Source organism: Hesperophylax consimilis, chromosome 21 (genome assembly GCF_061612785.1).
Source record: "Hesperophylax consimilis isolate HC1 chromosome 21, BYU_Hcon_1.0, whole genome shotgun sequence".
Taxonomy (NCBI): Eukaryota; Metazoa; Arthropoda; class Insecta; order Trichoptera; family Limnephilidae; genus Hesperophylax; species Hesperophylax consimilis.
The window spans coordinates 25,187,815-25,214,964 of NC_142856.1; the positions used below are offsets into that span (position 1 = coordinate 25,187,815).

The 27,150-nt window shown below is 35.3% G+C and overlaps 1 protein-coding gene across 1 annotated transcript; it reads left to right on the forward strand.

The window, feature by feature from the left end:
- The first annotated feature begins 7,835 nt into the window (after positions 1 to 7,835).
- Positions 7,836 to 26,025, forward strand: ohgt (E3 ubiquitin ligase component cereblon). Its single transcript, XM_089644533.1, has 10 exons — positions 7,836 to 8,028; positions 13,291 to 13,385; positions 14,129 to 14,328; positions 14,745 to 14,915; positions 17,569 to 17,676; positions 18,360 to 18,484; positions 19,848 to 19,990; positions 21,192 to 21,294; positions 21,893 to 22,037; positions 24,563 to 26,025. Exons 1-10 carry the CDS (start codon positions 7,986 to 7,988, stop codon positions 24,714 to 24,716), a joined length of 1,287 nt encoding a protein of 428 aa, XP_089500659.1. The 5' UTR covers positions 7,836 to 7,985; the 3' UTR covers positions 24,717 to 26,025.
- Positions 26,026 to 27,150: the final 1,125 nt, after the last annotated feature.

The window sequence follows — 27,150 nt, forward strand, 5'->3', positions numbered from 1 at the left end:
CTAGCCATTGGCGCCACTTATCGGGCTTACCCGTCTTTTTGAAATACCCGCTCAAACAGATAGAATTCGGTGTTGTGGAGATCACTCTACCCGGCTTTCTCGTCGAACGACGATAATAATTTAATATGAAAGAAAAGTTTTTCATATTCACATACCGTGCTGTGGTCCTGCCGCTGAGAGTTGTAGCCGCTTTCTGATACATGCCTCACTTATTTGAATCAGGGAGATGTTACAACTATCATACGCGTAAAAAATAAAGGGCACAACAACAGCTGTCACTTTGACTGGTATAATTATTCCACTAATCTTAAAGGAAATTAACTGCTTGTGGCCTTACAGTTTGAATACCTGGTAATCTGATAACCTGATAATAAGGTTGAAGTGTCCTGAAAAGATCCAGTACAAGCTACGCTGGATGGTGTTTAAAGCTTTCAACGAAATGGCACCACCCTATATTTCTGAGCTATGCATTCCGGAAAATACTGGTCTGAGAACTTTAAATCAGCGACATCATCTGAAATTGGAAGGTTGAAAGAGCCTAGGCGAAATCCGAACACTAAATTTTATGATCTTGCATTCGGAGTATCTGGCCCTAAGGCTTGGAATAAACTTCCCATGGAATTGAGATGTACAACCAGCCAAACAGAATTTAGATCCAAACTAAAAACTCACTTTTCAGATACTCATTTCCATAAATCCGTCATTCTATCCAAACATCATGTTTTCCTTTTTGTTATACCGTAATTGTTGAAGCACACACATAAATTATCTAGCGATTCCGTTCAACTACTCATGATAAAGTCAAAATGCTATTGACTTGCCTACCAATGGACAATGGACAATATCAGTGGGAACATAACACGTCAATCGGTTTATAGTCCAGTGCAATTAGCGATTCGCGATCGTAATTATTCCGGTAGTCCCAATTTTTTTACATGTTTTATAAACTGGTCCCCTGATGTAAAATCTGAGTTTCCGACCTTGGCGCACCTGTGCTAGCGCCGCCATTTTGGAAAAACCGGCTGAAATCGCGCCAAAATCTAGTTTTTCTCAAATATCTCATTTTCAATGCAAATTTTGTCTAAGTAGCTTAACAATTATAGTAGAACATAAAATTACCTACAACTTTTGTCGTACCAATTTTCTTCTATCTCTAATAGGCACCGAGGTAGAAAGTCGTAAAGGTGCGTGTATTTTTGAAAAAACAAGTTTTTTGCGCTACTAGGTTTGTTTTTTTCTAAATAACTCGTTTCCAGTACAATTTTGTGAAAAATTTATTGATACTAATTTTGTAGAAAATAAAATTTCATAAAATAATAGGTATATGATTTCTTTTTTAACTCTATTACGTATCTAAGCTCTAATCCACCAAAACCAGGCCAAAAATTGAAACAGAGGTGAAGTGTTTTAAACTTGGCATTCCTTGATTTTATTTTTCTTGTTGTAAACAAGTTGACAACAATTGTCATGCCTGTGTCAGACCTAGCTATAAATATAGTAGATGGCCTATTTCAGCATATCGGTCGCCATACATGCCCAATGGGAAGACCATTAAAATATGCCAAGCCACTACATTTATACTCGCAGCTAGGTATCATCGGCCTATCAACGTAATCACAACATAAATTTTAGATTATTAATATAATTAAGATTATAAGGTACATAAATAAGATAAAAATTGGTATTTTCGTAAAATTAACATTTATTGACACTCTTTTCTTTTTTAGTTAAGTTGTCAGAATAACAAAAATTAAAATTAATGGTAGATCAGTTTAGACAGAAGTATGAGCCCTTGACTATAGTTTCTTACTCCTAGCACTGAATAGCTTCGTCATCTGTCTCATCACCCTAATTTGTGGCGACTGGGTCATCATATTCCTTGTCGTCGTCATCAACGAGGCTTCTACAGCATTCTCGAAGGAGTTGCCCGTGCAATGAATGAAGAGTAGGCACTTTCCAACGCAACCGTTTTTGCATTGACATGATATAAAGTTCAGCAAGGCCTGAGGTGCAGCTTCTTTCAACATTGATACTGGAGTTAGTAACCCAACAGCATCCCTTTTCCACCCCCATTCAGTTGGATCTTTATCGTGACCAAGCCAAGTCTGCACTTGCAAGTATGTTCTTGAAGCGTATTGCTGGACTGCATCTTTGGTGGGTGGTAGCCCGGACAAATTGAATTTGTTCTTTTTTACTCTTTAGACAAAAATGGTGTACCTTAAATTTTCCAGAATTGATTTCTCCTTGCCGCCATACAAAAGTGAAAATAATTGTTCGGCAGCCAAAGTGTTTCTGTGTTTCTGGCTTTGCTTTTGGATCTTGAAATACACGACCAAGTTCATTCACTGAGTGGTTCATGAGAAGAATATTACAAAATTTGTGTTTGCCTTGACCGAACGGAGCTCCAGTTGTATCGCAACCACTAATGGCATGAAGGAATAAAATGTTTTCAACTATTTCAATGTGTTTAAAACATTTGTTCAAGTACAACGCGTTAGGTGATTTACCGTTACCAACTTTTTGGTAATATAAGTTAGGAGGTGAGAGAGCTGTGAGGAGTACCAGCAGGTCAATATCCTGACCAACGATTATGACTGCATCGTGTTGAGATGACAACGAGTTTGCTGTGGTTACTATAAGAACGTCAGCATCCTCTTCAGCTTGTACTGTCGTTATGTGTAGGTAGTAGGGAAATAAAACGAGACTTGTTCTTCTCATTTCCCAGAAACTTTTCCCGTGGCACTTGTGGATGCATGCTTTCAAAAAACAAAACTTCAGCAGAAGTTGTAACTCTGGCACGCCGTGCTCTTTCCACCCCTTTAGTGATTTTATTTTCTATAGAATCTGGGTATCCATCGAAGACCACTACTGCATTGGATCCATAATGTTTTTGTACATACCTGACATGTTGCTGGAAAATCACTGAAAAAGGTTGAGCACGACCCCATACAACTTTGTGCAGTAAATATCCTCCATAAATTGCGTGTATTTTACTGCTTCCCAGTTATGTTTTATTTGGTAGAGGGTTGAATGATGAGTAAAATATAGACTTCGTTCCTTTGCGTATGCCTTCCTCTGAGAAAAGAGACAATGGGACAGGAGAGAGTTCATATTGGAAATATTCTTTAAGTTCACTTTCAGACTTTTTGGCAATACACATACGTTTGAATAGAATTAATGGATCTATTGCCATAGTCACACCCTGATTTTTGAAACTGCTGGTCACCGCCGCAAGATAAACTATCGCATCATTCCGTTTTAAGTGTAGGTTTCCAAAGTTCTGGTTAATAATTTTAGACATTTTTTTCAAATTTCCCTATCTTTTCAGCCATGTGACTTTGCTACCCCCGATTGTGCCACTGCTAATAGACATAATCACGTTTGTTTTAGGAAATGGTTCATGGCAAGCAAACCAATCAATGAGAGTTTGAACGTCTTGATCATCCCTCTTAATTCTTGTAGGCCTCGTCTCTACATGTTGCTCTGACGTTCCTGATTCAATCCCACACATCCCACAGAATCGAGATCGAGATACCCTCACAAATGTTATACAGATAAACGAATCCAGCAGTCCAACGAAGGATAGAACTGTCTGTGATTCCCCGTCCTTGGGTCAAACCTCCAGATGTTTGTTTGAAGCTGTGAAGCTGCGCTCCAGGCTCAAGACGTGACACGCGCGTAAATAAACCATACTCTGGACACGCGGAAACTGAAGGGAACCGTGGTGAGGAGTAGAGGGGGGGGGCTAGCCCTCACCATATCGATGTGCCCTCTAGTAAATTTGTAGATGTATGTATTTAAAAATGCAAACAATAATCTAATAACGTGATAATAAACCGTGATAGATTTTCTGAGCGTACCTACCTAGATTTGTTTATACTTTATATCGCTAAAAAAATACTATGTAAACATAAAAATTGCAAATCTTTTTGTAAATTTTATGCTCTACATAATTGGTATCAATAAGATTTTCATAAAATTCCACTGGAAACCAGGTATTTACGTAAAAAACCAAACCTAGTCGCGCAAAAAACTTGTTTTTTAAAAAAATACACCCCTTTACGACTTTCTACCTCGGTACCTATTAGAAATAGAAGAAAAATTATTATTCAAAAGTTGTAGGTAATTTTATGTTCTATTATACTTGTTGAGCTGCTTTAGCCGAAATTTGCATTGGAAATGAGATATTTGGGAAAAAATTAGATTTTGGCCGGTTTTTTCAAAAGGGCGGCGCGAGCACAGGTGCGCCAAGGTCGGAAACTCAGATTTTACATCAGGGGACCAGTTTATAAAACATGGGAATACCGGAATAATTACGATCGCGACCCCCTTTTTGGCGCTTGCACTGGCCTATTAATTGTTGGCAGATGAATCATCTAAATGCGGCAAAGATCGACGATTAATTTCATTCATTCATTTAAGGATTTAAGCCATATATCCAGCTGACCTATTGGGCGCATTTTGCACCCGTGTTCTAAAATGAATTATAAAAACATCCTAATATTATAGAACTTACTTCTTCTGGCGCTAGTAAAATTAGATTATTAATGTTAATGTTAGTTGTAAGGTATATGTCATTAAGATAGTAGTTATAGGCCTTAGTCGTAACAGTAGGTACTAGATATTATAAGTCTTAGATGTAAGTCAGTAGTTCTAGTATTAATTATTTCATAAATATATTTGTACAGCGCCCTTGAGGTGAGTTTTCACGAAAACGGCGCTATATAAATTAGCCAAATATTATTATTATTATGATTACATATCCTTACAGAAGAGATTAAGGATATAGAAGATATGGAACGACGAAAAAGAGTAATTAAGACGCGGGCCGGAAAGCTCTCAAGGCGGTTCTACCAATGTAGCGACGATTTAAAAAATTACTCTAATAACCGTTGGGTGTGGCCAGTGGCAAAACTATACCATCGGGGGGTAATTGATTTATTATAAATGACTTAAGAAGTTATCCAACAGTATTACTAATATTGTGTGCATTTTTATTTTGAAAACCACAGGTATTACATATGTAGGTATAATGAAAAAACAATTTAGTGTTTACAAGATATTTATTAATGAAATTCTTTTCTCCGAGCTTTCTGTTCCGCAAAAAGTATCAATAACGTCATCAAAGTTTAAAGATCGGGCCATTGAATTTCCAATATACAGAATAGTCAAGTTACGTAACCTGTCTTGTCCCATTGACTTTCTTAAATATGTTTTTATTAATTTTAGTTTCAAAATGACCTTTCGGCACTAGTTGTAGAAACAGGAATTGTAACAAATTTGAAAGATTAATGGGGTACATAGGTACTTCAGGAAAGCTGCACGACTTAAAATGATTTTTAATTATTAATAAATCATCAAGTTCTCTAATAAACGAAGAATTTTCTATTTCGTCTCTGAAGTGGACCGAAAACTGAGAATTTCCCTAGCAAATGATTCAGATATGTCTTCTTCATATAAATCAACAAATTCTAGAGATTTTTTTAAGAGATCAGTGTCTTTTAAATTTTGCAAAGTGGCAGGTTGCAAAACACTGAAATTGGAAACAATTTCATTAATTGGAAGGAAACGCGATTTCAGTTGATTAATAATGATGTCCAATACTAGATGAAATATGTTCACTTTAAACAACCTTCCTAGATCTTGGTGACGCTCATCTTCGCAAAGTTCATCAAAATGGCGTTTCACCTTCCTCTGACGGGTTTAAGAAAATTCAGGGTTGATGGACCACTTTTCTGCTACACTACTTGCTTCCTTTTTTAAATTTTCAAAATTCATGTCGATACCTTTCCAATTCTTCCAGACAAATTTTCAAACGTTTTAAGGCATTTGCAAGATCGATGGCTTTGGACTGAAGTGCTTTAGAGGCTGCATCGATAGTTTGTAGAATTTTGAAATGGAAAAACAATAACATAATAAAACTGTTTCTCGATCTTCTTCTTGATTGAAAAAGCTTCATTTCTTTCATCCGATTTGCAATTTAACAGAATTGTTTTCGTTAGCGCTTCGGACTTCAACAAACCGAACTTTTAAAGCAAAAATAGCATCATAACGTCCTGGCCATCTAGTAGGTTTCAATGTTTTTAATATTATCGAAGTTGGAGACTCCCCTTCTTTATCAGATATAAAACTTGATAAGATATTCCATCTTTTGATACTATGCCCAAAAAAATTATAAAATTTGTTGAACTTTTTCATTTTTTTTGCATATCAATCACTTCTCTTACTGCATCATTAAGTACTAGATATAAGTTATGGAAAGCACAGTGAATTTACCGCATTTGGCTCGATATCTTTTATGTGTTTTTGAACTCTCATAAGTGCCTTTCATTGTGTCGGCACCACACAGACATAGGAATTAATTCATATGTCTATGCGGCACCATCATATCATTGTCCTCGACGCTTATTTAGAGGTATATTTTGTGATTTATGTATTTAATAATTTGGTTGGACATTGCTAAGGCAGTTTGGTCCTTAACTTCATGAAATCCTAAAAATGACTCTTTAATGATAAGCGCCTTTGGGATTCTATTTTCGTCTTTCTTGATCATACAATAACGGTAAAGTTCACATATTGAAATATCTTGAGTTTTATGGAATGTGATAAAGTAAAAGGGTGCGACATTTATTTAATTTATGAGTGCATTTTCTGTTTTAAGAACCAGAACAGAAATGAGCTGATTTTGTATTTTTCAACTTAAGTATTTTATCTGGCCCTTTGATTTATTTAATATCTCTTGTAAAATCGGATCATATTTTGCTAATATATAATTATTTGTGTATAACTTTAGTTGATTTTATGTACTTATATAACATTTATAATTTTTACTAATTTTTGTTAAAAATGTTGGGTTAATTCTGACTTCTGAGTTCGCGGCCCCGCGGCGGCCGGGGCATTTTGCCAGCCCTGCCACTCTATAGTTTCGCCACTGCGTGTGGCATTTGGCACACTACTACCACTGTATTTACATACCACTGTATTTATTTACAGAAGATAAGTGGAAAAACTTGAGTGGCAAACGGCTAACGTGGGAAATGCCCATCTCATACAGGACCCCACCGAGAGACAGCCTGGGTTCTCATTGCCTCGCAAAACCTGGTACGCCATCAATAAGTCAAGGTGCTCCCAGAGCCGCTCTGCCCACAAGATGCACATATGGGGCCTTAAAGAGTCGGCGATGTGTGAATGTAGTGCGGTGCAGACCACCGAACATATGGTCAACGAATGCTCGCTCCATTCATTCCCCGGAGGGAATGATGAGGTTCACATGGCGACGCCTAAGGCCCTAGAATGGCTCGCAGACCTAGATGTCCCCCTCTGACCCACCAACCATACGAAAGAAGAAGAATTGTATTTACATAGTAGATTGGGAAAGATTATTTTTTCAATAATTATCATTAATTAACTCACAAAAAACTGTCACAGTTGCCTCTTAAATCGTGACAAAGTGAATTATTTAATGGCCCATATTTTCTAATTTAAAATACAAATAAATAAAAACAGCACATATCTGTACTAGATAATTACTATACTTTTTGATTTAAAAAAATTCAGTTTGGTCAACCTAAAATCCAAATTAAGGTTTTGTATGAAGAAGGCCGCGCAGCCGTTCCTCTAAGTATATTCCATATTCTGTGCCATAATTTCTGTGCCATAAATGAACCACTCACTTCTGTGCATTCTGTGAAACAATTTTATGACGATGTGACAGACTTACCACAGATAAAATCGAATTCGATATGGAGTCAAAACATCACACATGTGATGACACTATGCGCTTACCTGTTTTACGTTGAAGTTCTTACCGAGCAACAGAACTGGCCAATAACTCGATGTGTTTATAGCCTTTAATAAGAGGAATACGATATCTATCTATTTTCTATTTGTTGCTGATTGTTGTCAAATTGTTCTGTCAAAAGATCAAAATAGGCCATAAATTTCCCAGTTTTCGTCGTCGATCTCTCGGCGCACCAGGCATAAACATGGAAGATGAAATACAAGATGACATGGACCTTCTGGAATCCGGTATGGTATACAATATTTACAATTTGTTTTCCGAAGTGCGTAGTTTTATTTTATTTTCTTTGCCTACTTCGTAGGGGTTTCGCATGCAAATGATTTTTAATAATTGATTCCTTTTTGAAAATGGAAAAACTTTCCACTCTGAAATTTTATAATTGACGGCTATTTATTTATGTTGACCCAACATTGCAAAAGGTAGGTATTGAACACCATAATATTTTCGTTATAGTTTTACCCTATCTATATTTATTAAACAGAGTTAGCGATGTGTGAGAAAAGTTAAGTGGGTAATCACGGAAAAGCAATTTTTCAAATAGACAATATAAAATTTGTTAAATAAAACCTGGTATAATTTTTTACATTTACCAGGCATTCTAATATAATATAAAGTCTAATACAAATAATAATAAGTAATACAAAGTCTTTACCATTTAAGTTAAGGTAAAATATTGGATGTTGTATGTGCAAAATCATTACAAAGCCTGTACCATTTTAGTCCATAGACTTTATTTTATTAATCTACCACTGAAATGGTATGGTTGCAAAATGGATGTGCAAACAAACAACTAAGTATTCATCACGCCGTTTCCCCAAACGTTTTTCTACAAACAAAAGCTACACTATTATAGTCCTCACCGTGAATGAAATGGTATCGGCTCTTTAGATATGCTACCAGGCAAGCAAACTTCTAAAAACACTTAGGTACCTACAGAATGAACGTAGGAATTGCTCGAAAGGCTATAAAGTGTGATTTTGTAGAGAAATATTTGAAGACCCCAAGGCAAGAAGTTGTTAACTTACATTTTCGTAAAAAATGAGTTAGAATGCTCTCTAAACTAATTCGCATACGCTCTTTCCAATGAACACCATGCCAGAGCTTAAAAACGGCAAGAACATGCTTAAATCAATGTGATGAACATGTTAACTACGTGTTTCTGTGACAATAAGTTGATTAAATCAGGGCAAGAACTTGTTAACTACTAAGTTAGCAAGTTCTTGCCGTAATTCTGTAATTAACAACTTCTTCCCATCTACATTGGTTTAGATTTTTATGGTTAACATGTTATTCACTCACTTTGACGTTTTCCTTGGTGGTTTTAAAAAGTTTTGCAGTGCCTGTTTTTTATTTAAAAATCATCGAAAATGAGTTCCAGAGGTGAAAAAATGGTGAAGATGTGTCAAAAATTGATGAGGGAATCAGGTAAGCTGTATAAAACATTATCGTTCATCTTAATTTATCCTTAAAGTAGTTTGAAAATGGGTGAATCATTTTGTTTTGGTGTTTTTCTGTCTAAAAGTCAACATTTTTTATTGTAATGCATATTAATTTGTTTCGGGAAGTGTTCAAGAGTCCACTAATTTAGTACAACCTGAGAAGCATTTAGAAATACCTCTAAATAATGTAATTTTAATGGATGGTAAATGCAAAAAAATGTTTTACTCTGTGACTCTTAATATTCTTTTATGTTTTCTTATGTTTTGAATTCCTTCATTAATGCTTTACAATATTTCGTTTCAGAAAGTGTTCAAGACTCTTTGAATGGTGTTGAGTTTGGGATATTATTAGGAATACCTCAACATAATGTCATGTTAATGGAAGGTAAACTTAAAAATACTTTATTGTGACACTAAATTCTTTTGAACATTGAACTAAATATGATTATTTTATTGTACTTTGTATTTTCAGAAGATAATCAGAGTAGTCTAGAGTATATCGCTACTACCACTGGTACAGGAGATATAATTTTGGAATACGTACAACAAGATGAGATACTCAATACTTTAAATCAAACTGGTGAGGATAAGGCTTTATAATTTGAATTGAATTTTATTTTACTGGTTTGCATGTAATGAAGATTAAATTATTATTTTCAGATGCAGCTCTTGCTGTGGAAAGCAGTGTAGGACAATATACTGAGGACGCTGAAAGCGAAATTGAAAACAATTTAAACGTTTCTACTATAGAAAACAGTAATTTAGAAGGTAATTTGTCTTGCTGTACCTAGGTATATAATTTAAGATTAACTTAAAAAAAATCATTTTTGACTGTTCGCTAACTGATATGAATGTGTGTATTATTTTCAGGCACTAAAAAGAGTAGCAAGAGAAATAGCGCGGGACGCTAGGATGAGAGGTGATTCTTATGTTAATTATAAAAAAAGCCTTAAACCTGCTAAAACACCAAAACTGGAAGAAAATCTTTGTGGTAGCAACTGCAGATTGAAATGTAATTCAAGATTTAATGCCGAAGTTAGGCAAAAACTCTTTCTAGAGTTTTATTCACTACATTCAGAAGCCCAATCAACTTTGTTATTGAGATCGATGAATATTAAAAATATAGCCAGGATCACTTCGGCCAAACGATCCTGCAATATTACGTACTCTGTTTCAATACAAGGAAATAATGAACAAGTTTGCAAACCAGCCTTACAATCCATTTACCAAATAGGTAGAGGCAGATTAGGTATTTTGAGGAGAAAAGTAGCTGCATGAGTTTCATCACCAGCAGTAAGTCACAGAGGTCGCCATTGCACGAGGCCTAACAAAACACCAGATAACCAGCTTAAAGAAGTAACAGAACACATCAATATGTTCCCTGCAGAAGCTTCGCATTATTCCAGGAACAAAAATCCTCTTAAATTGTACCTCGCATCCGATTTGTCAATCCCAAAACTGTATGAGCTCTATAATATGTTTTGTGGAGAAAAAAGGGTATGCCCCTGTTTGGTTGAATCGTTACACTAGGATATTTACAGAGGATTTCAACTTGTCGTTTGGTGTGCCTAAGACAGACTTGTGGGACTTGACCAAATTCATGTAAATATGTATAAAACTGCATTTGAAATGCAAAAACATGATAAGAAAAAGGCATCTGAATGTGATGAAACTTGTTTTTAAGTCTCAAAAAAAAAATTGACACATGCTCTGCTACCTTTTCTTTTCAATAATAATTATTATTTAGTTACTTTATATAAAAAAAATGTTTAATTTGTTTGATTGAATAAAACAACAAGCATTTAACATGTTCTTGCCTTTCAATTCTGTATCTTCCTCACCTATCCCTGAAGATGGCATGAACATGTTAACTACATTTTTTTGTAGAAAACATGTTTATTTTAACTTTTAGACTGAAAAGTTACTTAATATTACTAGATGTAATGTAAATTTGGTTTGTTTACTACACCATGAAGGATCAGTACATTGTATATGACATTCAAATAAAAAATTATAAGGCAAAACGCAAAAGTCTAAATATCTCAGAATGCCTTCAATGTAAGTTAACAACTTCTTGCCTTGGGGTCTTCATTTGCATAATTTTTACAGAATAAATAATCCAATATTTTTTCAATATTCATTAAATGATAAAAACTTAAATTGCGTCAGTGAAATTATTGACCTAGGTATATTGTTCGATAGCAAACTAACTTTTGTGTATCATATTAATAACATTATCAATAAGGCTCTTAAGACTCTTGGATTTGTTTTGAGAGTTTCAAAAGACTTCAATAATTTAGGCACATTTATCATGTTGTACAAAACCCTTGTTAGATGCCAACTAGAGTATAACTCTACGTTATGGTCTCCCTTTTACAATATTCATTCCGTAACATTGAAAAGATTCAACATAAGTTCCTGAAGTATATAAACTATAAATTGCATATTCCTGTAGAAAACATTGATTATAACTACTTACTAGATAAATTGTCCCTATTAAAACTTTCAGAAAGAAGAATTAACACAGATTTAATAGTACTACAAAAAATACTTCATTACAAAATTGACTGTCCTGAGTTACTCCAATTAATCAGCATCCACATACCCAAAAGATCTTGCCGAAATTGACTACCCTTTTATTTTTACAACACCAGGACACTGTCTTATCAAAATTCCCCGATTCCAAGACTTCACAGTCTCGAAAATAAATACTCTGATCTGGGAAATATATTTCATCTTAAAAATAATCAATATAAATATTGTTTATTTCAATTATTTTATATATCGAGACACAAATAGAAATCTATAATTTCCGCTATATATATTTTTTTTTTTTATTTTGAATATCTATTTATGTGAGACTTCTTATCATTTTTACTAATGTATCTTGTTTTATTATATGCTTTTGTTGTAACATTTAATATTTTTTTCTTTTTTCGTTGTATTATCCTTTATTGTTTTAATTTTGTAGAATTTATAATAACTGTGATACTCTACTATTAAACTTTGTAGTGTGTAAAAGCCCATTAGGGCGTGTAATAATAAATAAATAAAGAATTAATTGCAATTTTAAAGGATGTTATAGAAGGTCAAACTTTAAAATTAATAAAATTGCAATTTATAAAAAGTTGAATGGACTTACCAACTTTTGGTAGTGACCTTGCAGTATGTATGTTCAATCATTTATATTACGCTAAAGTGAATTGCAGGTCGGGGATGCCGGAGGAAGACACGGAACGACCGGGTAAATCAAATACTTGGCACGCGTCATGCCATGATTCAGAATAACAGAAGAACACGTATGAGGAGATGCATGAATGTGAATGTATCAAAAAGCTTGTGAACAATATATTTATTTTTTATTTTTAGATTTATACTCAATTAATTATGTTTTATCTTCGATCTCTGTGTAACATACAGCTTATTACTACAGGGTGCGCCAGAGAAACTTACTTATTTGAAAAAATTCCCGACCGTTGAGTTGGGCAAGTAGAGGGGCGGGAGGGGGCGCATCTGGAGGAGGACGTCCCCAAGTTTGTTTCCCATTCTCGTCAGTTGCCATTATGCTGTGGTCTAGAGAGCAGCGGGCATGAATTTGCTGCGACAACATTTCCCCAACCGCCTCATCTCTCTCCGAGACGATCTCCCATGGCCGGCGCGCTCTCCGGATTTGACTCCATGTGATTTTTTTTATGGGGTTATTTGAAATCCCTTGTTTATGTCGATCGACCACGGACCATAGATCACCTGAAGAACAACATTCCTGATGCTATTGCCAATATTTCGATTGATATGCTGATAAGAGTGGACGAAAACTTCAAAAAACGACTTAACCAGTGTATGCGCGATGAGGGTCGCCATTTAAAAGATGTAATTTTTAAGACAGTATGAAAAAAAACTTGGTACATTGCATTTTCAAATAAAAAAAGAATTACAACAATAACTACAGTGCTTTTGTTTTTATTGAACTTTCAAATAAGTAAGTTTCTCTGGCGCACCCTGTATTATGTTTTAGATACATTATTTATCATATCACATATTGTCTCGTAGGTTCCAGTGACTCTGATGATGACTATGGGCCGATGGTACGGACCGAGGGAATGGAGTTGGAGGAATTTGACAGAAACCTCCCTGCCGCACATTCAGTGAGTTTTAATGTTAAATTTTTAAATATATTTCTTCTACATATTGTTTTCATCTGAACTTGTTGTCGTGGACTATTTTATGGAACTTGCCACCTTGAAAATGTTGTCTTCATTTGAACTTTGTTGTCTTGGACATCTTTTATTTAACTCGCCATCTTAAACATGTTGTATTCGTCTGAACTTTGTTGTTTTGGACCATTTTTATTGAACTTGCCATCTTGAACATGTTGTCTTCGTCTAAAATTTGTTCTCTTGGACTAGATTTATTGCAATTGCCTTGTCTTTGTCTGAACTTATTGTCTTGGACTAGTATTATCAAACTTGCTATCTAATGCTATGTATAAACAGAACAAAATTGCGGCGAACCCGTTGCTGCGGGTTTTTATCTGCTAGTCTAATATTACTGTCAAAACAGGCTTATTCCATTTCAGCCAATAGAAACAGAGCAATTTGGTTATGTGACAAAATGGCCACTTAGTTGATTTGTGTGAAAGTAAATGTCAGCTGTGCTAAATCCACTTAAGCGATTGGTATACATTTACTAGGTATATTATTTAACTAATACCATTCCTTAAAATATTGATATAAACATATGAAACTGCTTACTGCAGTTTAAAGCCAATGAATCCACCTAGATTTCGCCGCTTATTCCATATTTTTAGGTTTCTATAAATTTTGGACTTGTTTAGAACACAGTGTCTTGTATATGTTTTCTTGGATACTGACTCTGACACCGGTTCCAGTACCTACCCAACAACCTGCAGCCCATCCCGGGCCGCTCGGTGCTGGAACCCGGCTGGACCGGGCGGGTCCTGTGCTGGCGCCATAAGAGCGTGGTGTTCCCGGGGGAGACCATTCCCATGGTGTTCGGCAACACCCTCGACATGGACATCATGCAGCACATGATCCAGGGTAACCGCCTCTTCGGCCTTGTGTTTAAGGAGTGAGTATTTATCATCTTCATCACTGTTTCATGATAAAACAGAACATTAAAGAAAAGTAAATAAAAAAAAAAAATAAAGGTACTTAACGTACTCTAATATAACCTATTATTGACTGAGGGTAGCAAAGTCCTGTTTTAATTCTCTCATTTGTCATCTCATTTATCGGTTACAAGATGCCGGTTTCAAGATGGTGTGAATGTATTAAAATAATTTGGAAGTGTACAGTAAACTTTTAGATGCAAATATGAAGCGTGGTGTTGCCTCTTTCTAACACTGCTAAAATCATATATCTCACCGTAGTACAAAAGATGATAAAACAACTTTTACGATTCCGTCTCAGTTTGTTGTTACAGTTAGGTTTGTTGTTTTTCATTCACTTCAATGTTCCGTTATGTCACTGTTCTTTTTTCTTCAGGATCCAAGGCCTGGAGGGCACTCACACGTACGGGGTGCTGTGTGAGGTGGTGGAGGCCACCCCGCCGGTCAACACGGCCGGCCATCACCTCTTCCGGGAGCCCTTCTCCTTCAAGGCCAAGGCCCGTCAGAGGTTCATCCTGAAAGCCAAGGGGGACGTGCTGATACGAAGGTTAGGCTCCTTACTTAATTATTTGATAATATTTAGATGGTAAAGCGGTCAAATCTGAAAAACAGACTTTCAATAGTAGATAATAGAAACGGAAACAAAAAGGGATATGAACGCTGAACCAACACAACTTCTATTGATGTCATTTTAGAGGAGATGTGATATGGCACAATGTCTATTGACTTTGTTTCTAGAGGGGATGTGATATGATACAATGTCTATTGACTTTGTTTCTAGAGGGGATGTGATATGATACAATGTCTATTGACTTTGTTTCTAGAGGGGATGTGATATGATACAATGTCTATTGACTTTGTTTCTAGAGGGGATGTGATATGATATAATGTCTATTGACTTTGTTTCTAGAGGGGATGTGATATGATACAATGTCTATTGACTTTGTTTCTAGAGGGGATGTGATATGATACAATGTCTATTGACTATTGACTTTGTTTTATTTATTTATTATTATTACACGCCCTAATGGGCTTTTACACGCTATAAAGTTTAATAGTAGAGTATCACAGTTATTATAGATTCTACAAAATTAAAACGATAAAGGAAACATAATACAACCAAAAAATATTAAATGTTACAACAAAAGCATATAATAAAATAAGATACATTAGTAAAAATGATAAGAAGTCTCACATAAATAGATATTCAAAATAAAAATATATATATTGTGGAAATTATAGATGTCTATTTGTTTCTCGATATATAAAAGAATTGAAATAAACAATATTTATATTGATTATTTTTAAGATGAAATTTATCTCCCAGATCAGTGTATTTATTCACATTACTTCAGTCTCGGAATTGGGGAATTTTGATAAGACAGTGTCCTGGTGTTGTAAAAATAAAAGGGTAGTAAATTTCGGCAAGATCTTTTGGGTATGTGGATGCTGATTAATTGGAGTAACTCAGGACAGTCAATTTTGTAATGAAGTATTTTATGTAGTACTATTAAATCTGTGTTTATTCTTCTTTCAGAAAGTTTTAATAGGGACAATTTATCTAGTAAGTAGTTATAATCAATGTTTTCTACAGGAATATGCAATTTATAGTTTATATACTTCAGGAACTTATGTTGAATCTTTTCAATGTTATCGGAATGAATATTGTAAAAGGGAGACCATAATGTAGAGTTATACTCTAGTTGGCATCTAACAAGGGTTTTGTACAACATGATAAATGTGCCTAAATTATTGAAGTCTTTTGAAATTCTCAAAACAAATTCAAGAGTCTTAAGAGCCTTATTGATAATGTTATTAATATGTTTTAAAGAAGATGTGATATGACACAATGTACATATACATGTACACATTCCTTAAAAAATACCCTCCACACAGCATCCCCCAAGATGACATAGGCCCGGAAGGAAATTATTTTCCTCAGGGCCTCTTATGTGGGGTTAATGTAAAAAAAAAAGTTGACAGTGTCAGCCAAAGATGATAATTTTTTATTACTGAATTTTCATCGACTTCACTAAACACACGTGGCAGCATTTGTTGTATCACGAACGTCTGTTTTCCGGCAAGTATTCATCAATGTGTTAACCCTTCAAGCTTAATTGTTCGCTTTTGGGAACAACTCGTATGGTCTCGCAGAAATCGTTGTACTCCCTTACTGTTATGGTGAGAAATATGAGAAGAGTAAAAGAAAGAGAAAACACCAAGCTTTATATTCAAATCTAGAAGTTAACCACAGAAGAATTAAACTGTGCACCTTTAAGTAACCAAAGGTTCCGAAAGCAATTTAAAAAAAAAAAGTGATATGTCATGAATTTTTTATTAATTATTTTTTTATGAAATGACAGTAAAGTGTGGTGACAGTAACATTTTGTAATAAAATGACTTGTGTTTTTGTATATTTTTTCGTTATCAGTAATTTTATTTACAAAAACGTAAGGTGAGCCTTTCAAAAACAGTTTTTAGTTTTCGGCTACATTCAGAAATATTTTGTTTATTTAGTTTTTATTGCAAATATTCCGGAAATATGGCAGAGGCCTGAGGAGTTAATCTACATATCGCCAAAAAATCTGAAATGCACCTCTTGTCATTCCAACATAAATATATATTTTCTTTTGATTTCAATGTTCTATTATCTAATTCAGGGGCTCCCAAGCACAGGAGACCAAGAAGGGGTTCCTTTGCTGACAGTACTTGTCGCAACCTCTCTAGCGGCGAGCCAGACTGCACTCTTCACACTAGCTTGGAATGGAGAGTTCTATTTGCACATCACTCCTTGTACACGCAGAAAACCCGAAGTGAACGAACGCCACGAACTGAGCCGATGAACGCCGAAGGCGCCAAAACACATTGCACATGACTCTGCCAGCTCTGTCTGTCAGTGAAAGCAATAAGCATGGCCCCGACAGCCAAACTGACAGTAGTCACGTGCTCGTACCGTCCCGATCGGTTCGGCGATCATCGGCTCACTTCGGGTTTTCGGCGTGTACAAGGAGTGATGTGCAAATAGCATTCCCCGCCTGGAACCGCGTTGTTGTCATTTTGATTGCGATTGCTGCCCCGAGTTTGTCGATTAAAAATAGGTGGTGCCCGCCACCCTACCGATATTTTAGAATGTGCTGTAGAGTACAAAAAGGTACCTGATCTAATTTATATCTGAATGTGTGTATTTATTTAACTTTCAGAATTGACAGTGTGGAAATTAAAATTCTGCCGGACGTCAGCTTGAATGACCCCCTGGAGAATGTGAGGTTTTCCAGTCTAGGCCGCCATAAGAACGTCCCCAAAACAAGGTTTTTAATAATTACATATAAATGGTATCCGTAAACTAGTGGTACAATAGGGAAATCTACATCTCATATGGAGTTGGTTTTGTGGTATAACTTTTTATGTTTTGAGCTTTCGTTTTCGAGTAATTCGAGTTTGAAGTTGGTATTTTTTTGGTCTTATTCAAAATATTTGGTCGCTACGAGTTTACCATCAGCTGTTTATTGTCTTTTAAAATGCGTCGATGTGAAGACCTGGCTCGAAAAGTTTTTTTAACCCTTTATTTGCCGAAAAATAGAAAGTAAAAAAAAATCTAAATTTTTAATCTAAGTTTTCTGTGTTCTCTATGTGATGTTGTAGATTCGCCAGTTTCTCGCTCGTACCACTAGTTTCCGGACACCATGTATACGAACATTTGATATCGGTGCTGACATATTTACAGGAGTGGTTGTTTAGCTAGGCTTATGTTATATTAAAAAAAAAGGATTATTATGTATAAATTTATGATTATGACTATTTAAGTAGTACCTTCAATTGTATTTATGTGCAATGTGCATATTATAAAGATCATTTAACGCTGTTGATAATGATAGTTACGTATACGTTTAATGATGAGGTGATTTTTCTCGAAAACGGCGCTATATAAATTATCCAAATATTATTACATATACATATATAAATAATAAATTTTTCTTATTTGATTTTTTAGGATGAATGAATTAATACGTAAAGCAGACTCAATGACAACTCCCTGGCCACAATTTGTCTACGATGTGTTTGATGTCGACAGAGTTGTAGAAAAAATAAGAGAGTATTTTAGCAAAATGGCTTTTGGTAAGTAGACATAGTATATTCTGTTAGCAGTATTATATTTTAAAACGTTAACATTTTTGGCTTCTTCCGATATAGAAACAGATCCTAGAATCCAATCAGATAATTAACACAATATCTTCCGAGATGATGCGTCAATTACAGCCTATCGACTGTTATTCCTCCATTCCAATAGCATAGTTTAATGTAACCCTCTTAGTCTCAAAGGGCAGTCCGTCGGCGCACCTAGACTGTGCTAAGTGCCTTTCAGTGCCGATCTATCACAGCGAACTTTGATGTATCATACAGGGTGTGTTTTATGTGTAGTTATGTTCGGTATTCTTTTTATTAATAAATAACTACGAAATTTGGCTGAAGCGGTTTTTAATAATACATCCGAAAACAATAAATAAACGTAGAAAATACAACAAAATGATTTACGAAAGGAAGGTTCGAGAATGTTCTGAAGCGCGTCACGTAGGCAAAATAATTCGATCTCGATGTCGCGGTTGCTGGTACTGTACTGACCATTTCGTTCACGTTGTCGCTTATCTAGATGGAAAATAAAACATTCTCGAACATTCCAGTTGCTACAGAAACAAATATTAAAAAAAATAAAAGAAAATCCAAGAAGCTTGTTTGGAAACTTTTAGAATAACGTTCGAGTCAAGTAGTGGCGTACCACTACATATGTTCCAGGTTCATGTTTTTTTTTATAACTTTTAAATCAAACATAATTTTATATTTTATTGATTGATTATATGGTCTTCAAAATTATGTATGGAATATAATGTCGGTCGTGGCCGCCTCTGGCCCTGGCACAAAGGCAAGCTCTTTTAAGCACATTTTCGCAGACTTCTGGCAGTATTTCAGCAATTTCGTTTTGAATGTTGTCCTTAAGCCTCGAGGTTGTGGTTGGTTTATTGGTGTACACCTTTTCCTTCAAGTAGGAAGAAATGACCAGGGGTCAAAACAAGGGATCGTGGGGGTCAGTCGATATTACCACTTTTTGACATTATTCGGTTAGTCACATAATTTTCTCTGCAATTCACAATTGAACAATAATTATTTAAATGTTTTAATAATTTCAAAACGTTGTTGCGGCGTTAGATGCTCCATAGTAAGTTGTTATCGACCACTCTCTACGACTGTTAAATGCCAATTGACAATTGTCATCCAAACCAAAATGGCGGCTAAACAAAATCGACCTGGAACATTAAACGCACGTTGTATAAACACCGTGAAACAATCTAAGTCCATTAGAGGAACCTTTTGTCATCTAAATAAATTCAGTAGTGTTGGTTTTTTTAACTGAAAAATAGACGAGACCAAACGATAGTGAGTGATACATAATTATGTGCTAATAATAATTATTTGAATATTTCAGCAAATTTGCCAAATGACAATTTGTCACTTTCATACTGGGTCGGCACAAATCTGAGTGTCTCCAATAAAGATAGGCTCTCCCTCTTCTGCACAAACAACATCGTTTTGAGACTGTCTATGGAATTGTACCACATTGGACAAAAGGTATGACTCCATTAAATAATAATTATTTTACTAGGTTTTTGATTTTGATATGTGAAACTGCTTCCTAGTCTCAACTGCTCTCCTAACTGTCTGGAACCAGTGAGACTATGGCATCCCCAATTGGCGTATGTCGTAAGGCCGAAGGCATCAATAAACCACTCACTAGATCGATAACTTTGAGCTTTTTGTATGAAACAAATTGGTCCTAAAAACCATAGATATGCCAATATATAGACAATAAATTCTCATTCAGTGCCTACTTATTATACTATACACCAATGAAAAACTCTGAAAGTTTATTGCATGGACTTTCAGAGTTTTTCATTGGTGGATATAGTTAGAAAATCATATGTCGTCACAATATTTCAGTTCCGATTTTCGATTGGAGTTATACCACCCTGGCTGAAGGTAGTGGGGAGGGGAATGAGATGGGGAGAGGAAGGTGGGGAAATACCTGACTATTCAGATCTGGGCACCAAAACACGGCCAAAGCCATTTCAAGCAACGTTTCAATTTTGAATGGTGGTCTTACACAATGCGATACCGAGAGTATCTTCCACTCTGGAACGTGCCGCAAATATACTATATATTTATTTTAAATTAATAAATTGTGAAATAACACAAATTAATCTAATAAAATTTACTTGCGCACGCCGGGATTTGATCCCGCAACCTCCAGCTTGCTAGTTGAGAGCCTTATCCCTCAACCATGGAGGCCGTCATAGATTATTGTTGGCTGAGCGTAGCGACGTCCTGTTTTAACTCGACCTTTTTGAATTTTGTCTGTCTGTAAATTTTTTCGGACAGATAGTTGGTGTTTTATCTCTGGCTGGTATCGGCGAATTATTACTCTCCCACATTCTCATGAACTAACTAATTAACCATCACGCCGTTTCACCGCAGGGGAAGGCAGAGAGAATAGAACGCCAAACAACTCATTCTTGGTACCCACCCCTAGCTCCGTTCACATTCATACATACTTTTCTGTTATTCTGAATCCTGACATGGTCCGACTCAAGTGTCATGATTCACTTGATAGTGCCATTTCTTTCTCGAGCGTCCCTGACTTCTACCATTCACATTTACGTCATCCTTTCTTGGTTCATTCGCTCTACATTCCCAAACCATCTAAGCGTCCCTTTCTTAATCTTACTCATAACATCGACCTTGCATCAGAGTTTAATGTATTTTCTAATTTCAGAGTCGTGTGCTATGCTGCGTCCTTTGTGGAACGGAGGTTTGCGAGAAAAGCAAAGTGTTTGCCATGTCCAATGAGGGAATCTACTCCAACTTCTGCAACATTGGTACACAAACTTAATACATATTTGTATGCGACCAAGTAATAAGGCCAAGGTACTAAGGTCAAAAGATGGGAGAAAGCCCCATGACCCCATGGCTTCAGTGCATACTGGAATTATGGAGACTGTCTTCTAGTCACTTTGTGCGCTGGAAAAATGACAAATCGTACAAGTGTAAAACATTCGAATAAGTTGTTATTTACTATTGTAGTGTATGTGAGCCTGAAAGAGTGAGATAGATGACGCAAGAGAGCGCGAATGCGTGTGCACAACATTTTCAAAGACAGAGTCATCACTATTCGGCGGTTAAGCGTGAAAGGTTGAGTGTTTCATATATCAACATTGTGAATCGTGTTCATTTTATAAATCGGAGCTGGACTTCTTTGTCTGCCTCACCCTGGCAATAAGGATATCACAACTGTAATGGATACTTTTCAAAGAACTGCAAGTCTTCCACGCTTTCATTCCATAAATTTTTTCGCATTCACATTCGAATGATTGATTAGTGATTGGTGATTGTCTACACTGGCTTTGAGTCACATATGTAGACAGTGATGCGTAAATAAATTTCTGAAATTAATATGTGAATGTTGTGTATTTCCAGGCGGCTATGTCCATGATATTATGACAGCCAGCGAGGTGACCAACCTGACTCTGCAAGGAAGCCCTTCCACCAAGTTCACCTGGTTCCCCGGCTACAGCTGGACTATTGCGGTTTGCACCACCTGCGGGTCTCACGTTGGATGGAGGTACTATAATTATTATTACTAGAAACATAGTTACTTAGCGGCCCTGGAATTGATTATAGTTTCTTGGTACAACGTCCTAGCTCTTAGCTAATAATTAGTAAGGTCTTTTTCAAGAGGTAGGTAGGTATTTTTGATGTTTATATTACATAATTCATTTTCAGTGCCTAATTCAAATTTTCTTCCATTCTTAAAACAAAATAGGTTATCTATACAATAAGAACAGGTTCATTCTCCGCCATCTTTATGAATACAGTCTGTATTAATAAAATATGGCGGCAGTTCATTCTGAATTAAAGAATTGTCCAAATACCCTATAATATCAATGATACTTCTGACATCTTCTCCCGGTGACCGGATAAATCATCACATCTTTAAAAAGTTATATAAAGTCATGGAAAGTGATGAAACAAAAACTTTATTAATTGGGTTAAGTAGGTTAGGTTAGGTTAAAAAATAAAAATTTCATCGTTTCTAATGACTTTATATCACTTTTTAAAAGTGTGTTGAGTTATCATGGAACCCTTCTCCCATACATTCTGATGGCAACATGCTACACTAGCGCCCCTGGCGGCGTCTGTTGTGCGTCTTGGTTTTCTTTCATATATTAATGGTACATGAAATATATACTTTACTTTAGGTTAATAAATTAAAGAAATTCAAAAAAATTATAATTTTAGTTAACCTACATACGACCATATGTTTTTTTTGCTCATACATAAAAAAAATATTAAAGCGGCTATTAACTCTGTCTTTGATGGTTTTGAGAGGTAAAAAATACTTATATAATTGTGAGAAATTTTCTTCAATTTCTCATTTGTAGATTTCACTTATCTGCTGAACATAATAATAATTATTGCTTTAATTACGACTAAATAATATTATAGGGTGTTAATTGTAATTAATTATTTATTATTAATTCAATTCAATTCCCACAATTATAACTAATCGACTTGGAGTGTTTTTGTTGTTTGTAATTATTACATCTGGACATTTTTTAAATATATTTTTATCAATATTGATCAAAATACATATTAGAAAGTGAAAAAAAACGCAACCAATTACTAAATAAATTCAATTTGCCGCCATTAAAAGGAATGTCAACGTCAATATGTAACGCTGGCGCATCTAGCGGCGAGCGTTATTGATACTACCACTACTTTACTGGCGTTGGATGTATTATTGATATTAGAGGGTATTTGATTGAACTGAAGGATTAAAGTTATAAACAGAGTGAATAAAAATACTACAAAAAGAAATACTGAATTGCAACATGCGAGTAGCACACTAAACCTCCAACTCCTGACAGAAATGCAAAGAACCCAAAAAGCATCACGCCTTCAATTAATAATAGATTTGTTTTTCGAATTAGTAGTCGGTCGGGTGCCGCAGTGCATTCCATAATTGTGCAATTTCTATTTCACCGCTATGCAGGTATTCTGCAAAAAAATGTATTTGTATACACGGTGTCCGGAAACTCGTAGTACAAGCGGGAAACTGGAGAATCTACACCACATGGGGAACCCAAAAAAACATAAAGTTTTTTGATTTGAGCATTTTCAAAAAAAAAAAAAAACCAAAAAAAAATATTTTTCGGCTATTTTAGGGTTAAAGTTTTTTCTGGTGTTAAGGGTTGAATAAAAGATGTTTTAACCCTGCAGAGCAGAAATATTTTATGATTACACCGGGTTAAATGAAGGGTGATTTCAAAATAATGCTTCAAATCCGAGTTTCTTCATTTGTTTTACTTTCAAATAGTTTTAATTAGTTGGGTACTTTGATCTTCAGTAATAATTTATAAGAATTTGATTAAAAAAAAAAAAAAAAATTAAAAAAAAAATCAACTTCAAACTCGATTTACTCGATAACGAAAGCTCAAATAAAAAAAATATATACCACAAAATCGACTCCAAATGTGATGTAGATTCACCAGTTTCTCGCTTTTACTACGAGTTTCCGGACACCCTGTATAGAGAAAAGATGAACCAAGAAGAGCCAAAAAGAGGCTAGGAAATGTAAGAAGAGGCAAGAAGAAAAAATAACACTCGATCAATTCCCAACCTAAATTCCAATAATGGCTTATTAGGTTGCCTGTATACCAGTCAATTAAACTCCAACCTCCTTCCAATCCTCAAAGCATGTGTTCTAAGTCCAAATAAGCACAAATCAGTACCCCCTGGTGTACTGGTTGCACCGGGACAGGAGTGCTCCTGGCTGGGGTGGTACAATTGTGTTGTGTCGCAACTATATATTTTTGCTTAGTAAATATTTAATAAAAAATTTATTTCCGACCGAGGTAAAGGAATATTTTTGAAATACACAATTATCAACGGCCTCCGTGATTGCATGGTTACGAGGTCGCGGTTTCAAATCCAGGCGTGAATATGTAAATTTTAATTAATTAAATTACATGTAAACAAATTAGACAAACCGGGGGCCTTATAGGACAAATTGGAGTCCAGGAGGCCCAAACAAAACTGTATTTGGATGCTTGTATTGAGTAATATTCATGTTGTATCTCTTTCCAGGTTCGACGCGTGCAAAGTAAACCTCAACCCTGCATCATTCTGGGGATTGGGCAGAAGGTCACTCGTACACGACACAGAAAATAACGTTTTTGAAGATCCCATGAGCGAAAACAGAAACACAGCGCCCGCCACCGCCACCTCCACTGCAGAATAATTCACATCTGTATCATTTGTTGATCAAGATCTACAAATAAACAAATCGTCGGTTACTTAGACAATTCATTGAGTCAGTTTATTATGTGTATTCTTGTAAATTGTGCATTTTCGCAGTCAATATTATACACATTACATAATTATAGCAGTGTAAAGTAGTTGCAGTATGTTTTGTACGCATTGGAAAGTTTGTACATATAACTACAAGTATAATTTTTTATTTTTTTAAAGAAAAAGAACATTCCCAGGTTACGAATAACCTGACAATATTTGAAAATCTCCTACTACCACCACAGCAAGCGGAAAATGTTGCTTGTTTTATGATCGAGGACTTAGCCAGCCGAGGAATTGAACAAATTGTGATCCATCAATTTTCACTAATAAGTGATGGGATTGGCGAGCCTTGTAAACGTTAATTTGAGATTTTGGTGACATACAATAATAGCCACAACAATAAGAAAGCATAAGTCCAAACAAACGATTTATAGTGCTTTTAACCAAAACCTCCTAAATCACAAGGCCAGGACACTGAATCAAATCAGCCTTCTAACTTGTATGAGAACCATTAAAAAATGTATTTTTATTTATTTTTTTTAAATTAACTAAAACATTTAAAAAAACTTATTTGTTTCAGTCAGTAAAAAAAAATTGAAAAAAAAAAATTTAAACGATTTTTTTTGTAAAATCCATTCAAGTTAGGAAGCTGCTTTGAATGAGTGTCCCAGCTTTGTGATCTAGGAGGTTTTCATTTAAGATCATAGACTTTTGCTTTTGATGTGAATACTATATAAGAGTTCAAACACCTGGAGCCAATGGAATGTAATAAGGAACTCCAGTCCATTTTTGATAATTTTTCTTTCATCAATAATGACCTGAAAATTTTAATTTTTATGGTTAGTTTTAATAGTTAAAATTATTTTCAAAGTGTTAATTTTTCAAAACGCTTTAAAAGTCACCAAATCTATGGCGGGGTTGGGTGTGACTTCCCAGCGAGATTACATTTTGTGCTGATTGCTAATAGTATAGATGATCTACAGTCTCTCGTGTCTAGGATGAACGAAGTATGAATGAAGAATGAGTTAATGATAAATGTAAGTAAGTCTAAAGTAATGGTGTTTGAAAGAGAGAGTATGAAAACAGTGTGCAATATAACTGTGAATGAGGAATACTTGGAGCAGGTGGATGAGTTTGTGTATTTAGGAAGTATGTTTACGAGAGATGGGAAGGCTGACAGAGATATTGAAAGAAGGGTAAATGCAGGTAATTCCGTTAATGGAGGACTGAACGCCGTTGGCGCTAACAAAAAATTATCCTAAAAGTATTATCCTTTTGTTAGCAAAGAAGCGAAGTTAGCAGTCCACAATGGAGTGCTGGTACCTACCTTGATGTACGGAAGTGAGGCATGGAACTGGCAAAGAAAGGATGAAAGTAGATTAAATGCTGTTGAAATGAGCTCCCTGAGGCGTATGTGTGGTAAAACCATGTTTGATCGTGTGAGGAATGTGGAGATCCGCAAAGAGTGCAAGGCTGATGTAAGCGTAATGAGTAAGATTAAGAAAGGGATGCTTAGATGGTTTGGGCATGTAGAGCGAATGAGCGAAGATAGGAGTGTAAGGAGGATATATGATGCAAATGCGAATGGTAGCAGAAGTCGGGGACGCCCGAGGAAGACATGGCACGATCAAGTGAATCAGATACTCGAGTCGGGCCATGTCAAGAGTCAGAATAATAGAACAGTATGTATGAGACGATGTATGAATGTGAATGAGGCAAGGAGTGTGTGCCAAGACCGAGTTGTTTGGCGGTCCGTCCTCTCTGCCTACCCCTGCGGGAAAACGGCGTGATGGTTAGTTAGTTAGTTAAGGTCAATAGTATGAATATATATTTTTTTTTAAGCCCTAATATTTTTCACTGGAATTCCTTATTGCAAGACACAAGGAAACAGTTTTCACTTCTGTTTAAAATAAAATTTTAATACATTATGTATTTTAAATGCAATTATCTCAACTTTGACATATCTTTGATTGTCCCTGTATTCCGACGATATAATGTGCTGTGAAAAACCAATATTTTTCTATCTAATTTTTGGAAGCTATTCAATTTCACTTAGTTCAGTGTTGCCACAATAAAAAAACAGAGAAGTGGTTATTACATTACCAAATATTTTCCATCAAGAATCAGAGCTGACATGTAGATAAAAAATAATTTCATTTTTAAATATAAAAAAAAATATACACGTCACATAAAACACTTCCTATAGATTAGAATATTATATATGTGTATAAATATTTTTTCAAATTTTTTATTAGTAACTATATAACATGCTAACACACAAAATATTGTGGTGTAGATAAGTATGAAAATGTTTTGTTCTTAGTCCTCATTTTCTAAGTTTTGTTGCAAAATATATGTATTTTCTTTGTACGAATGTGGTT